The sequence below is a fragment of the Dipodomys spectabilis genome, unplaced genomic scaffold, assembly GCF_019054845.1.
Source record: "Dipodomys spectabilis isolate Male_0828 unplaced genomic scaffold, ASM1905484v1 ptg000054l, whole genome shotgun sequence".
NCBI classification, from domain to species: Eukaryota; Metazoa; Chordata; class Mammalia; order Rodentia; family Heteromyidae; genus Dipodomys; species Dipodomys spectabilis.
In genome coordinates, this window is record NW_024870731.1 from 41,773,777 (window position 1) to 41,789,594 (window position 15,818).

At 44.7% G+C, this 15,818-nt stretch overlaps 1 protein-coding gene across 1 annotated transcript in view; it reads left to right on the forward strand.

Annotated features, from left to right (window-relative positions):
• The window catches only part of Atg7 (autophagy related 7), a 172,258-nt gene that overhangs the window by 23,470 nt on the left and 132,970 nt on the right, over window positions 1-15,818 (forward strand). Inside the window, exons 4-7 of the mRNA XM_042679887.1 lie at window positions 651-768; window positions 3,626-3,703; window positions 8,710-8,826; window positions 11,481-11,630. Of these exons, the coding sequence (XP_042535821.1) occupies window positions 651-768; window positions 3,626-3,703; window positions 8,710-8,826; window positions 11,481-11,630 (463 nt within the window). The remainder of the gene's footprint in view (window positions 1-650; window positions 769-3,625; window positions 3,704-8,709; window positions 8,827-11,480; window positions 11,631-15,818) is intronic.

Sequence of the window (15,818 nt, forward strand, 5' to 3'; positions counted from 1 at the left end):
GGGGTTCTGAGTGAGGACTGGGCCACAGAATACCTTCCATCATGTGGTTCTGGTTTTTAGCTTCACTCCGCCCAGTGTTATGTCACCCTAGGTGAATTTCTTTAAATTTTTAAGTGGGAAAAAAAGCCATTCTGAGAATCCAGACCTTTGTAGTTCAGTGATATTCCCCTCTTAGATTGAACACAGGGAGCATTGAAAACTAGGACATGAACTTCTTTTATTGTTGTTGTTGGTCGTGGGGCTTCAACTCTGGGTCTGGGTGCTGTCCCTTAGCTCTTCAGCTCAGGGCGAGAGCTTTACCACTAGAGCCACAGCGTCACTTCTGGTTTTCTGGTAGTTAACTGGAGATAAGAGTCTCACGGACTTTCCTGCCCGGGCTGGCTTTGAACCGCAATCCTCAGATCTCAGCCTCCTGAGCAGCTAGGATTACAGGCGTGAGCCACTGGCACCCAACAAGGACATGAACTTCTCCTGGGACAGGTGGAGAACATGAGGCTGACCCCTTCTTTTAGTCCTTGAGCAGTGCTATTCATACTTTTCCAAAGAAATGTGTCACAAGTCTCCCTGCCGCACTGAGCAGTCCTGTGGCTTGTCAGTCCTCGTTGGCTCAGAGTCTCCTCTGGGACTGACTGTCTTTTTCTTGGGTCCAGGAGTTCCCCCACGCCTGCACGCTGCTGTCCAGCTGCTGGAACACTGTATAACACCAACACATTAGAGGCTTTCAAGGCTGCAGACAAGAAGCTCCTTCTGGAACAAGTAGCGAATGAGGTGAGCTGGTTAGATGTTTTCTCTCTATGCTGTTTTCTCTGGTCTTGGCAGGTTGCTTTTCCGCATCAGACACATGGATCTGTTGTAGATACTAGTACATAGTAGATATGCAAAGAGGTTGGTGAATTTTAGTTTATTACTCCAGAGATCTAATGGACCTCAGCTGACTTATAAGGCACCATGCTTGCCCTTGCCTTCCCTGCCTCACTTGGAGCAAATCACTGATAACTCCTTTGCTCCCTTAATTCTCTCCTCTTTCCTCTTCTTTCTACCTGCAGTGTCTTTGCTTTGCTTCTTCACGTCTGCATTAGTGAGAAGAATTAAGGTGGTCCATTAGGAGGGGAAGGGACAGTTTATCCCACTTAATTGAGAGATCTTTAGCCTTAAAAACAAACATCGCCTTATATGTTTTTGATTCCAGAATGTATACTAGAGCAGCTATTGTGGAAATCAGTGTGAAGGATCCTCAGAATATCAAAAATAGAACTAGCATAGGATTCAGAAACCCACTATTGGAGAACATCAACAGAGATGAAATCATTGTGTTCCAGAGCTACTACCCTCCCATGATCATTGCAGTGCTACTCACTGCCCAGATATGCAGTCAACCAAGATGTCTGTTAATGGGTGAATGTATAGAGCAAATGTAGTAGACATGGAATATTAGCCATAAAAAGAAGAAACCCTGTCATCTGTGGCAGTGTGTATGGGATTGGAGGACGTTAGATTTTGTTGTTTGTTGGGTTGGTTGTGTGGCTTGAACTCAGGGCCTAGGCACTGTCCCTGAGTGCTTTTGTCCAAGATTAGTGCTCTACCACTTTGAGCCACAGCTCTACTTCTAGTTTTCTGGTGGTTAATTGGAGATGAGAGTTTCACAAACTTTCCCACTCAGCTGGCTTTGAACTGCAATCCTTAGATCTCAGCTTCCTGAGTAGCTACGATTACAGGCATGAGCCACCAACACCCAGGGAGAAGAAGACATCAGATTAAGTGAAAGAAGCTAGGTACAAAAAGACAAATGCTATGTGCATATGGAATCTAAAACAATTGATTTGACAGAATTAGAGAGTAGACAACAAGTTAATACCATTAGCTAGGAGAGAAAACCCCTAGTGTGTTACATAGCACAGAGAGTAACTAGCTGACAGCAATTTATTACATATTCCCAATAACTCTCTCCAGAAGAGAGAATTCTCTCTCTCTCTCTCTCTCTTTTTTTTTTTTTTCCCGGTCTTGGGGCTTGAACGCTGTCCCTGCGCTCAAGGCGAGCGCTCTGCCGCTTAAGCCACAGCGCCACTTCCCAGAAGAGAGAATTCTCAAAGTTCCTAACAGACAAGTGCCAGTTGCCCTCATTTGGTCATGACACATTGTGTAAGTGCATAGAGTATACCTTGCTCCAAAAGTAGGTACAATTGCCTTTCTACAAATATCGCTCTGAGAAAGACACCAACATAAGGAGAAAAACAGGTCCTGTTTCTGGGTGCAGTGGCCAGAGAAGGAGGTACCCACTGATTCTGAGCGGGTTTCCTTTCCCCCAGAGCAGCCTCATTTGGTGACTCTGGGGGTGGTGATCATTTTTCTTGACTTGTATCCTAGTTATCCCTGGGTCTCCCACTCAGTCCACATGCTTAAAGGTATTCTTCAGAGAGTTGGGTCAGGCCTTTCTCCATCATGGGGAAAAGCAGGTTGCTCTGACAGGATTCCCCTCCTGGACCAGGGCGCAGACTTTTCCTGGCAGTTTTTGCACTACCCCATAAGCTAGTCAGAAACCCAGGTCCATGCCCAGCCCCTCCAAGGCTGTGAGGGAACAGCAGGGACTCGTACTGCTCTTTGCTTATTCCCTCTCACACCCATACTGGGGAATGGATCTTCTGTTGGCAACTCTGTTTTGTCCTGCTTAGCAACTCAAAAGTTTAGCAACTAATTTTAGCTACTAAAACATCTTGTGATCACCAGCTGTTGACCAGGACCAGTTTTTGCTTCCAGACACATTGCTTGCTGAGTGTACATAAACTGGAGTTTCATTCTCCCTTTCCCAGCTCTCAAGGCAAATCCCAAATAAGGATTTAAGAGGTCACTTCTGTGTAGTTCAGATCACTTCCTAGGCTCTTTGCCCCTCTCCTAGCAGGGCCTGGCATTCCTCACAGGAATTCTACCTAGCCCGTCCAAATGGTACTGAACTTGTACACCTGTGCCCATCTTTCTTCCTTGATGGAAAGCTTCTTGACTGTCTTTTACTTCCACAACCTCTATGTGCCCTCTCTGTGCCTGGATAGGAGACAATAAGTGCAGACTTGCCGGCAGCAGTCTGGAAGGCATGAGAGTCGCAGGGTCTTCTTTTCTAGGCTGAGCCTTTATCAGCAGGCACTTGGACTCTCTCCCTTGGCTCAGAGGCCAGGGGAGGGGGTCACCAGAAAGAAAGGCAATATGAAGTGGGCAGTCGGGTAACGAAGCACAGGTAACCCCAGCACAGAGCTGGGATGAGGCTGGGCCCGAAGGCAAGAAGATCTTCGTACTTCTCGATCCTGTGCTTTGCTTGACAGAGCTCAGAGACTCCTGGCAGCCTGCTATCACTCTTTTCTTTCTTTTTTTTTTTTTTTTTTTTGTCGGCCGTGGGGCTTGAACTCTGGGCCTGGGCGCTGTCCTTCAGCTCTTCAGCTCAAGGCGAGCGCTCTACCACTTGAGCTACAGCGCCACTTCCGGTTTTCTGGTGGTTTATTGGAGATAGGAGTCTCACGGTCTCTCCTGCCCGGGCTGGCTTTGAACCGCGATCCTTAGATCTCAACCTCCTGAGTAGCTAGGATTACAGGCGTGAGCCACCAGCGCCCGGCTATCACTCTTTTCTTTCTTCTGGCAGATCTGGGAATCCATCAAGTCGGGTGCTGCACTTGAAAATCCTGAGCTCCTCAACAAGTTCCTGCTTTTGACCTTTGCTGTAAGTAATGGGCCTCTGTTGCATAGAGACTGGTGGAGGCTCCTGGCTCAGCCCAGCAGCCTGGGAGGATGCTCTGCTCTCTGCTGCATTCTGGAGCAGTTCAGTTAGTGCAGGCAGTCCCAGCACCCATTAGCACTGCAGGCTTAGTCCTTTCCACTGACCACACTGGCAATAGTTGATGTGGTTTCTAACTCAGTAATCTAGGTCCTCTCATTCAGGACAAGAGAAAACCACCTCAATGCCCAGGAGTGTGGTTTCATCATTACCAGCATCTTTGTAAAGGTCAGTCCTCAGAGCTCACTGTGAGAGTCAGCTTCCTGACATGCGGCGGAGCACCTAAGGCAGCTGACTTAACGAGGGGGAAAGATGAATTTGGATCTCACTTTCAGGGTTTAGTGTGCGGTCACTTGGCCTCCTTGCCCCGTGATCCTGGAGCAGCAGAGTACATCATGGTGGGAGCACGTGCAGAGATAGTGCTCATCTCATGGCAATTGGAAAGTGAAGAGAGATAGGAAGGGTCAAATGTCCCTTTCAAAACCCCATCCCCAGGGGCCTAACTTCCTCTCCTAAATGTTCCACTATTCCCAATAGCACACTAGGCTGAGGGCCAAACCTTTGGGGGACACTTGGTAGATTGACCACACAGTTTTAGGAAGATAGAAAAGACTGCTAAGGGCAGCCTTGAGTAGCTGCATGAGGGTAACATGGACACCTAGGGGGCAGAAGGGGGATTGCTGGAGTGATGGCAGCTGCATGCAAGTATGTGTAAATACTTCCACTTGTTTTTTTTTGGGGGGGGAATCCGGTCGTGGGGCCTGAACTCTGGGCCTGGACACTGTCCCTCAGCTCTTCAGCTCAAGGTTAGCACTCTACCACTTGAGCCACAGCGCCACTTCCGGCTTTTTTCTTCTTGCTTATGTGGTGCTGAGGAATCAAATCCAGGGCCTCATGCATATAAGGCAAGTGCTCTACCACTGAGCCACCTTCCCAGCCCACACTTAGGTTTTTTTTTTAACTTCACATTGATGTGAAAACATATCCAGACAGTGATTCTAGTTTCCATTTTCAGTATAGTATTTGGTAAATAACATGAGATATTCAATGCTTTTGCAAGATACTTTGCATTAGCTGATTTTGCCCACTGTAGGCTAATGTCAGAGTATGTTTAAGGCAGGCTAGTCTAAAGTTCATTGTATAAAACATTTCCAAACCATAATGTGATAATTTTAGCTTTGGTGGGTTTATCTGGATATAAATCTCAGTGAATAGAAGAGTTATGTGGTATGCATGTGTGTGTGTGTGCATGCTTGTTATGTGTGTGTTAAAAAGGCAATCTTGCTGAGCACCGGTGGTGCTCTCCTGTAATCCTAACTACTCAGGAGGCTGAGATCTGAGGATCATAATTCAAGCCAGCTCGGAACAGGGAAGTCCATGAAACTCTTATCTCCAATAAACCACCAGAAAACCAGAAGTGGCACTGTGGCTCAAGTGGTTGAGTGCTTACCTTAAGCTGAAGAGCTCAGGGACAGTGCTCAGGCCCAGAATTCAAGCCCCATGCCCGACCCCCCTTTCCCCCCCAAAAAAAGCCAATTGACTCTTTAATAAGGTTTACTCTATAATGTTCTGTCAAGTGTATGTTCCATAGACTCCTGGTAAACCTTACATTATTTCTAATGTTCCCTATTATTTAAAAAAATGTTGCTATGAGCAATATTGGGCATGTTGGTATTTTTCCCATTTTGTTTATTTATAGTAAGTTATGAGTGTTGGAGAAGTCAAGTAGTACACTGCCTGTGTAACAAGTATGAGACCCTGAGCTCAAACCCCAGTTCTAAGAAAGAAAATGAAAGAAAGAAAAGAAAAAAAAGAGTTAAGGAATTCCAGTATATTCATGTTGCTTCCTGTTAAGCAGGTTGATTTAGCACAACTTGTCCAGTTTTGGATGTTAATCCCCTCCCATGATTGATTGATTGATTTATTACCACATCTTAGGTCTGTCTTTCTCCCTCTACCTACTAGTCTTGAATGCTGCCCATCTGACTTACTACCAGGCACAAGAAGGGATGATGGAACTCAAACCTACCAAGAGTACTTTTCCTAACAAGTTAGAGTACAGAGGAGAGAAAGATGATTCAATTTTCTGTCAGTTTGTCTACACATTCAGTGATTTTATAGGTGCTCTACTGGGATAGATTTAACATCACTGAAGATTTCTGGGTTTTGTCCACCAATCCATTTTATATCAAGGGTTCTTATGAATAGAACACAATTGGCCAGGGGCTGGGAAGGTGGCTCAGTGGTAGAGCGCTTGCCTTGCATGCCTGAGGCCCTGGGTTTGATTCCTCAGCATCACATAAGCAAAAAGAAAAAAGCCAGAAGTGGCTCTGTGGCTCAAGTGATAGAGCGCTAACCTTGAGCTGAAGAGCTGAGGGACAGCGCCCAGGCCCAGAGTTCAGACCCCACGACCAGAACCACCCCCCCCCCCCCCCCAAACAAACAAAAAAAAGAAACACTAGTTCTTACTTAAAATTTTAGGGCATTTCCTAGATCAGTAGGTGTGTTGGCCTTTATTCCCCTTTTTACTAAACATTCTTAGCCTGACTTAAAAAAAATTATAATCTCTTCTTTAAAATCTGCAGACACAAGGGGCTTTGTGTTTAATTTGATCCAAGCCCTTTATGACCTGAAAGGAATCATAAGAAATTCAAGCTTTTTGACTCTGGAAGATGACCTGATAAAGCTTCTTAGAATGTGTGAGGTCCTTCATCTTGAATTGGTTAACCTTTTGCTAAAAGATCAGTTATGACAAATCATTTAAGCACAAAGGAGAGAGAATAAGCTCTGGGGACGTTTCTGCTTTCCTTTCTGCTATTTTTCTGCCTCAAAGGACCAGACACTTCATTAATTTCAGTTTTGCGCTTTATTGCACCATTGTGAAAAGGGAATTTTTTCTATGCTGATCCATTAGTGGCATAGTTAGAGACTATGGAAACTATAGTTACTAGTCTTTCTTATCTGGAAGCATGTTTATATATAAATTTATATTTTTTGTTTGTTTGTTTTTGTTTTTTGGGGGGTCCGGTTGTGGGGCCTGAACTCTGGGCCTGAGCGCTGCCCCTCAGCTCTTCAGCTCAAGGCTAGCGCTCTACCACTTGAGCCTTGAGTTCAAGACTCAGTACTGGCACCAAAAAAAAAAAATACCCCAAAATCAAAAGAAAAAAAACAAACACAAAAAACCAGCAAGCATGGTTCTATTTATATGAAAAGCCCCAGAGGAAGAGGATTTACTGCTGATAAAGGGTTTCTTTCTAGGCTGCTGGAAATGTTCTAGAAGTAGCTGTTATGTTTATTCAGCCTTGTCCATATACTGAACTAAAGAAATCTACATCATAGTATACACTTGCACATGGTAGATTTTATGGTGTATGAATTATGTCCCAACAAAAAGTCATGTATCAGCTGGGCGCTGGTGGCTTATGCCTGTAATCCTAGCTACTGAGGAGGCTGAGATCTGAGGATCACGGTTCAAAGCCAGCCCCGGCAGAAAAGTCCGTGAGACTCCCTTCCCAGCCCCAAGTCCGTGAGACTCTTATCTCCAATAAACCACTAGAAAACCGGAAGTGGTGCTGTAACTAAAGTGGTAGAACACTCGCCTTGAGCTGAAGAGCGCAGGGATAGTGCCCAAGCCCAGAGTTCAAGCCCCATGACTGACAAAAAAAAAAAAAGTCATGTATTATGGCAAAAACTCATTGGTACAATTAATACCCTCCAAAAAAAATAAAATGAGTGACAGGAAGGTGATTAGGCTCTGTGGGGGAAGAAGTTTCCTAGTTCTTGAGATTCTAGTTCCAGGCTGCAGAAATTCAGAGGCAAGAGCCATCAGCCAAGTGGGGATCTCAGGAACAGCCCCCCAAACCCCTTTACCTTGGTCTCTTGGACCTGGGGTGGGAGTGGTCAACCCTTCTGTCGGTCGGTGATTGGTGACTCATACTGTTAGTCAAGCACTTGCTTTATCTCTACTACAGAGAGTGAGCTGTGGTAAGGAACTGTCCAGGCATGGGACTCAGACCTATTAATGATATTACAGATTATCTCATGTTTTACCTTAGATATTTTGTATGTACTTCACTAGGACAGCATTGCCAAGGGCAACATTATACCAGTCAAGCATCCCTCATTTGAAAACCTAAACCCTGAAATACTCCCAAGTCTAAAACTTATCAAATGTTGACCTGACACCACAAGTGAAAAATTTCACACTCAGCCTCCTGTGATGGCTGAAGTTAAAAATCAGGTGCCTGAAAATAGGGCATGTACATACAGTGTGTATAAAACATAAGTGAGTTTCCTTATCAATTGATCTATCTATCAATTGATCTATCTATCTATCTATCTACACCCCCACACACCCATACAATCACACACAAGTACTTCAGAATCCCAAGCATTTCAACAGAGGGTTCCTGTCACGCATGTGTAGGTTTATGAATATCATAGCTTTCTGAGTAATACCTTACGTGACTTGGGCAGAATGTACTTGTGTTCAGAGGTGGGGCCTGCAGCCTTGGCTCATTGAGTGCATGTGGTACAAACAGTTTTGGAAACAGCTCTGATCCCTGCTTTGCCATGTACCATTCTGTTGGTTTCAAGTCATATACCCATTCCTAAGCTTCAGTTTTCTGCTTTAAGATGGGATAATAATGGATTCCTCCCAGGTGGTTTATTAAAGCATGTGGCAGAGGTAATCACTTATTTTGCATTTTCTGTTAGAAAATGATTGGTAGAATGCTTTATATTACTAGATAGTATGTGAGGGCTTTCTGGGTCAAGGAAGCTCTGTGCTCTTTTGCAGTTTCTCCTGTAGATGAGAATATTTGACAGGCTGGACATACTCTGTGTACATCAGCTTTTCTCTCTTGGTGGCTGTAAGTAGTTGTATTAATGGATACATTTCAGTTTAATGACCAGTGCAACTCTAGTATCTGGATTTGTATTTTTTATTCCAGGATTTGAAGAAGTACCACTTCTATTACTGGTTTTGCTATCCTGCTCTTTGTCTTCCTGAAAGCATACCTCTTATTCAGGGGCCAGTGAGCTTGGATCAAAGGTTTTCACCAAAACAGGTATGGACAAAGCAAAATGCAGGCAAAATTGGGTTTCTGTGTAAGTAATTGTCCAAGACAATTGAACCAAAGACAAGCAGCATTTCTCTGGATTGAAAGGCAATGGTTATGGAATCCTCCAGAAATAGTACTGAGAATGGTATTCACAAAATGTTCCTGGCCAGGCACCGGTGGCTCATGCCTGTAATCCTAACTACTCAGGAGGCCGAGATCTGAGGATTGAGGTTCAAAGCCAGCCTGGGCAGAAAAGACTGTGTGATTCTTATCTCCAATAAATCCCTAGAAAACCAGAAGTGGTGCTGTGGCTCAAGCAGTAGAGCACTCGCCTTGAGCTAAAGAGCTGAGGCATAGCGCCCAAGCCCAGAGTTCAAGCCCCACGACTGAAAAAAAAATGCTCCTAATATATTTTGTATATTCATCTTCATACTTTTTAAAAACTCAGGTGCTGTACAACTTGAGTCACTCCAGCAGCCCATTCTGTGTTGGTATTTTTGAGATACAGTCTCTATTTATGCCCATGCTGGCCTGGACTTCAAACTTCCTGTTTGTACTTCCTCTTATATCTGGGATGACAGGCATTTACCACCATGCCTGTCATTGATTAGATGGAATCTCATGGAACTTTTTGTCCAGGCTGGCTTAGAAACTTGATCCTCCAGATCTGTCTCCCAAGTAGCTAAGATCATGGCCTTGAGCCACTGTGCACCACACCTGACCCATTTTGATACTTTTATTTATTTTTGTCTTTTTTTCTGGGGGGGGGGGGTGGGAAGGGGGGTACTGGGGATTGAACCCAGGATGTTACACTTGCTAGGCAAGCACTTTGCCACTGAGCTACATCCCAGCTCCCGTTTTGATACTTTGTTTGTTTTGTCAGTGGTGAGGCTTGAACTCTGGGCCTGAACGCTGTCCCTCAGCTCTTCAGCTCAATGCTAGCGCTCTATCACTTGAGCTACAGTCCCATTTCCAGTTTTCTGGTGGTTTATTGGAGATAAGAGTTTCACAGACTTTCCTGCCTGGGCTGGCTTTGCACTGTGATGGATTACAGGCGGGAGCCACCGGCACCAGGCTGCGTTTTGATACTTTTAAAGAAGTAATGAATAGTGATTTTTCAGATGTTCTGTGGTATTTTACCAAATACCTAAGGGAAGGAATTATAGGATCATTTTGAAAGACTACAGTAATTTACCCAAATGTGGTTTATCACTTTTATTGTGGGGAGATACAAAGCAATATCCTTTGAGAATAAAGTCTTTCAAACAAAACACAGGCCTTCTCTCAGCCTCGTAACCAAGTGGCAGAACTTCTCCAACAGGAATTATAGTGCAGAGCCTTGCAGAGCTAGTCATCATTAGAGATTAGTCCCCAGAAGAGCAATTAAAACCATCAGGTAATGAAAATAACAGACCCTAAACTAGAGACTTCTGACTGTTGTTAAGGCAAAGATGGAGTGTCACATGGGTCTGAATTCATGAAAAACATTAGTCACTAAGATCCTGAATTCTGAGGCCAGAAAAAGGCCATTAATAATTTTTTTTAATATTAACTAATTTATAATAAATCCAAGATTGTAATTTTACAAAACTAATTTTCTGAGAAGAAATCCAAATTGGGGGAAATGAGTGTATGTGGATATTAATTGCTTGTAGGTATGGATTTTCATTTTAGGGGGGACAGAAATGTTCAAAAATTACCTCAGTAAAACCAGGTACTGGTGGTTCACACCTATGATCCTAGCTACTCAGGGGGCTGAGATCTGAGGATCACAGTTCAAAGCTAGCCTGGGCAGGAAAAGTCCATAAGACTCTTTTCTCCAATAAACCACCAGAAAACTGGAAGTGGCTCTGTGGCTTATGTGGTAGAGCACTTGCCTTGAGCTGAAGGCTGAGGGATAGCGCCCAGGCCCAGAGTTCAAGCCTCAGGACTGACAAAAAAAAAAAAAAAAATTACCTCAGTTATGAATGCTCTACTTTGAGAATATACCCACAAAAAAAACCACATTAGGGGCTGGGAAGGTGGCTCAGTGGTAGAGCGCTTGCCTTGCATGCATGAGGCAGGTCCTGGTTCAATTCCTCAGCACCACATAAGCAGAAAAAGCCAGAAGTGGCGCTGTGGCTCAAGTGGTAGAGTGCTAGCCTTGAGCTGAAGAGCTGAGGGACAATGCCCAAGCCCAGAGTTCAGGCCCCACGACTAACCAAAGAAAAAAAAACACCAAAAAACCCACATCAACTTATACACATTTTAAACAAGCAATATAGAAGATATGTGAATTATATCTTAATTGGAGCTAGATTGAGGACTGTGGTGAAGTTGATCACTGATAGGGTCTTGTTGGGTTATCACAGGAGAAAATGAAACCTTGGTTATCTCTAAGCCTTTGTGGCTGGCATCTCAGAGAACCACCACAATGAACCACAAAATGTCCCTTTGTGCCGCCGTGTAAGACACATTGCCTTGCATAGGCAAAGTTTTATATAAAGGTTAAGTGGTGTTATTAGGGGCATTTTTGTTCATTTGCTGCTGAAGAGTAATGGGTATGATCAGTCATTTCCAGCCTTCTGGCTTTAAGATGCCTTTTATTTGATGTCAGCTTTTAGCTGAGAACTGGGTATGTAATTTATTCTGGAGAATAGCTTCATCTTCTCTGTTTGCAGATCCAAGCCCTGGAGCTTGCATATGATGATCTCTGTCAGACAGAAGGAGTCACGGCCCTGCCTTACTTCTTAATCAAGTATGATGGCAACCTGGTGCTGCTGTCTTTGCTTAAACACTACAGTGATTTCTTCCAAGGTCAAAGGACAAAGGTCAGAGAAACTTTGAGTATGGTTTTATTATTCAGTAAAAACCAAATCTGAAGTTCATGTTACGATAGGCTACTATTAAATTTAAGCCCTCTTAGATCTCTTTAGCGCTTCTCTCTGCCATCTCCTACCCCTGCCGTTCCTGGGTCAGCTCTTTGCTCTGAATTACCTTCTTTTTCTTTCTTTTTTTTTTTTTGTGGGGGGGTCCAGTCGTGGGGCCTGTACTCTGGGCCTGGGCGCTGTCCCTCAGCTCTTCAGCTCAAGGCTAGCGCTCTACCACTTGAGCCACAGTGCCACTTCCGGCTTTTTTCTTTTTGCTTATGTGGTGGTGAGGAATTGAACCCAGGGCCTCATGCATGCAAGGCAAGCGCTCTACCACTGAGCCACCTTCCCAGCCCTTACCTTCTTTTTCTTACAGCTCAGTCATTTGGGTTGCTTTCTTTCTGTTGGTGCTAAAGTTGTCTCTATTATCCCTCCTGATACTTTGTACATCCATGTTTTTGTTTGTTTCCACTGCCACCACTGTAGGTTAGGCTTCCCTGTCTCAGTTCTGGGCAGCGGTAGATACCGCTCTCACTCAGCTTTCTTGCTCATGGCTGGTACTCTACCACTTGAGCCACATCTCAGTCTGGCATTTTGCTGTTTAATTGGCAAGAGTCTCCAGGACTTTACTGCCTTAGCTGGCTTCAAACCTTTGGTCCTACAAGTCTCAAGCCTTCTGAATCATTAGGATTACTGGTGCCTGTCCTTGCTTTTATCTTATATACCTATAGAAAAATCTTTCTTGCACTGCTCACATTCACTGTCATTCATTAACCAAGCCCAGTGCTATCCTCCCTCTGACCCAAGCTACCCTCCCTCCCTCATCCCCATCCTCTACTTCCCTGTAAACTATTGCTCTAGCTTTTTACCACCCCAGCACTGTCACCACCACCTACTCAGTTATACCCAGAACTCTGTGTGTGTCTGTCTTTTCCTCCTGTTGTATCATCTTCCTGAAACATTCTGTTTGTGAACATCCTAAGTCATTTTCTCTGTTCTTACTGAAATTCTCCCACTATACAGCCTTCTCCTGAGTGTGGCCATGTGTGATCTGTTCCTCTCAAGACTCACCCCTCTACTCCCTGATCCTCATTTACAGATCCACATCTGTCCCATGGTAGACTGTGCGCTCCTAGAGGGCAGGGCCCATGCCTTGTGCATCTGTGCTGTGACATGTCTAGTACCTGTCTGAGCCTCTCAATACAGTTCTTTTGAATGAATGAAAGAGTACTGTAAATATCTTTTAGAAGCTATCACATGTATCTGATTGGCTATTGTGTGTGTGTGTGTGTGTGTGTGTGTGTGTGTGTGTGTGTGTATAATTAAAGTATTTTGCAGTTGTGAAATCAGGTAGCATAATTTCAATAGCTGTATAAGTATATCACAGCTAAGAAAAGAGACACCTGAAATTAGGATGTTTGTTTGGTGCTGTAGTCAAAGGATCAAAGCCAGGGCCTTGTGAATATCCTACTATTCAGCCGATGTCCCCAGACGGTATGTCTTCTTTTTTTTAAGCACATTTTTTATCAATTGCACTAGCATTTTATTTTCAAATGAAGCCCTTTTTTAAGTCAAGGAATGAGGATTTCATTTTTACTAAAATTCTTTTCTTCTCCATTATTATCATAGGATAGTAATGTAGCTAACTCAGTAGCAATAAGATGGAGTGGTTGGTAACTGAGGGTACAGCGCAGCATGAGGAGCTGAAATGGGTTTTAGTGCCTGCATTTTCTATTTGAGGGGCAGATGGCCCCTGGACTTGTACCTTTCCATTCTCACATCAGGAGAGTGGAGGCCGTCTTTGCTTTACCCTGGGAATCCAGAGTAAATCTGGATTTGATGTCCAGCATTCCCTTGATGGCTCTGTGGCCTTTCTTCACCTTTGTTTTTTGTTAAATGGTGGCACTATGACCTATGACCTCCCACTGTGGTTCAGTGAGGCTTAAACCTGAGTGAAATACTTGGCTCATAGCAGGTATTCCATAGGGATCCATTTCTTTTCTTCCCAACAACTGTGTAAATTCGTGGGTCTCGTGATCTGTTCTGGGTTTGCTGAGACCGACTGCCTGGCCTGATCAGGCCAGTTGTTCTTTACTTGGTTAGGGTTGTGGCTCAGGAGAGGCTGGAATTCCTCGGCACATGTAGTAAGCTTCTCCTTGTGAGACAGAAATTGAGATTTGGTCACACCTGTTCTCATAGACTGGGAGGTCTTTCAGGCAAGACTATGCTGACCTGTGCACAGTTGACCAGAAACTTAGGTAGTAGTAAAGAAGAACTGAAGAGATGATACTTTGATACTCGACCTGTTTGTCCTATTTTATTCTAGATTATAGGAGTTTCTATGGCCTCTAGTCTGTGGTCCTAAACACTCCCATCCAACCTCCCCATGCTGTCCAACTGCATTTGCTAATGTTTGGTCATGTCATTCTTCCAGGTTCCTGTTCACTTTAGGGTAAAGTTGAAACTACCTAGCTTAGCATTCAAGGCCTCTTTAAATGGAGCTTCATCATTGTAACCTCAGCCTCCTGATATTCCCCCCCAAATACGGCCTGGGTTCTGGCTACATCTCTGCCCTCCAGATACCCATGTGTCCCCATCTCCCTGCCCTTTATCTCCCATCTGTCACTAACTGATGCCTCCCCACCTTTCCCCCTTCTCTGACTCATTGTGCAGAGAAGCACTGTCTGACTCCTGGCAGTGTTTCAACTCCCTCTTCTGAAGTCTGGCCTCAGCCTTCCTCCTACACTTCCTGTCTGATCCCTGCCAGTCCATGAGCACCTAGCACAGCAACCAGGCTTTTTCCAGCTCTCAGGCCTCCACTTAGCTTGCTGCCAGACACTCAAGGTGCATGAAGCGCAAAGGTAGAGAGGAGGGGACAGCTGTCGGCCGGTGGGAACAGGGGAGGTGCCAGGGAAAGTAGGTCTTGAGCAGAATCCCACGAGTGATTTCTCTGAAAGCTATGTGTCCCTTGAAAACATGATGGAAATCAGTGCCTTAGCCTAGTTTGTGCTCTTGAGAAGAATTCTAGCTTCTCCTTAGTATTCTTAGAGCATGGCATTTCCTTGAAAGTTTTCACCCTGTTCTTCTAAGAACCAGCGTTCTATTCAGTTTAAACTCCAGCATCTGTGTTTTGCCTTCATGTTCTTCTCTAGTGTTTCCCTCCCACTACTCCCTCCCTCTCCTGTCCTTCCAGTGCTAGGGATACAGTCCTGGGCCTTGAAGATGCTTGGCAGGATCTCTGCCACTGAGTTGCATCCCAGCCCCACCTCTTCTTTTACCAGCACTTAGATTCCATCCCTGGAAGGCATTCTTCCCCAGTGATCCTTGTGTATGCACATTGAAGATGGAGACATGTTGGAATCCCTCTGGCTTTCTCTTACCACCCAGGATGCCCATGACTGATCTGCCTGCCTGCTCTTGTACCTCACATTCAACTCTCGACCTTTACCCCAAGGCTGATGGTCCTTTCCTGGGTACCACTGTCTGAATGACACTACCTCCATCTACTCACAGGAGCCAGAAATCCAGGCCTTCAGGTTTTGCTTTGCCCCGTTACTCCTACACTCTACAGATCTCATGTCCTGAACTTCTCTGTCTGCTGCATTTTCATTTCTTCTGCCACCACCCCCAGCTAAGCTATGATCATCCTTCATCTGCTTCAATGCAGTAGGTTCTGGACAGCCTCCCTCATGTCTGTGGTGGCCTCTAGTCACCCTCCATCTTCTGAAGTTGTCTTGTAGACAGTCAGCTGACTCCCAAAAATAAAACACCTGAAGGCTCCACTGTGCTCTAAGGGTAGAAGCTGAGTAATGTGGCCTCATGGAGGCCTGGCTCCATGGAGATCTTAGTGTGTGCTTCCTGTTACAGGCCCTTTTCATGGCCTTTGCCCGTAATACCCTTTCTGTCCTCTTCTCTCCACCTCTCCCAAATCCTATACCCCGTATAGGGTATACTTCTTTCATTACTGTGAGAAATCACAGTAACCGCTATCCCTTTCCTCTATAAAAAGATTACATTCTTGTCATGGATGCCAGCAGTGTGCTTCTTTCTTCTTAGCATTAGTTTAGCACAGTTTCATCTTATTTTGGGGGGGTGATCTTTTTTTTTTTTTTTTTTTTGGTCCGGTCGTGGGGCCTGAACTCTGTGCCT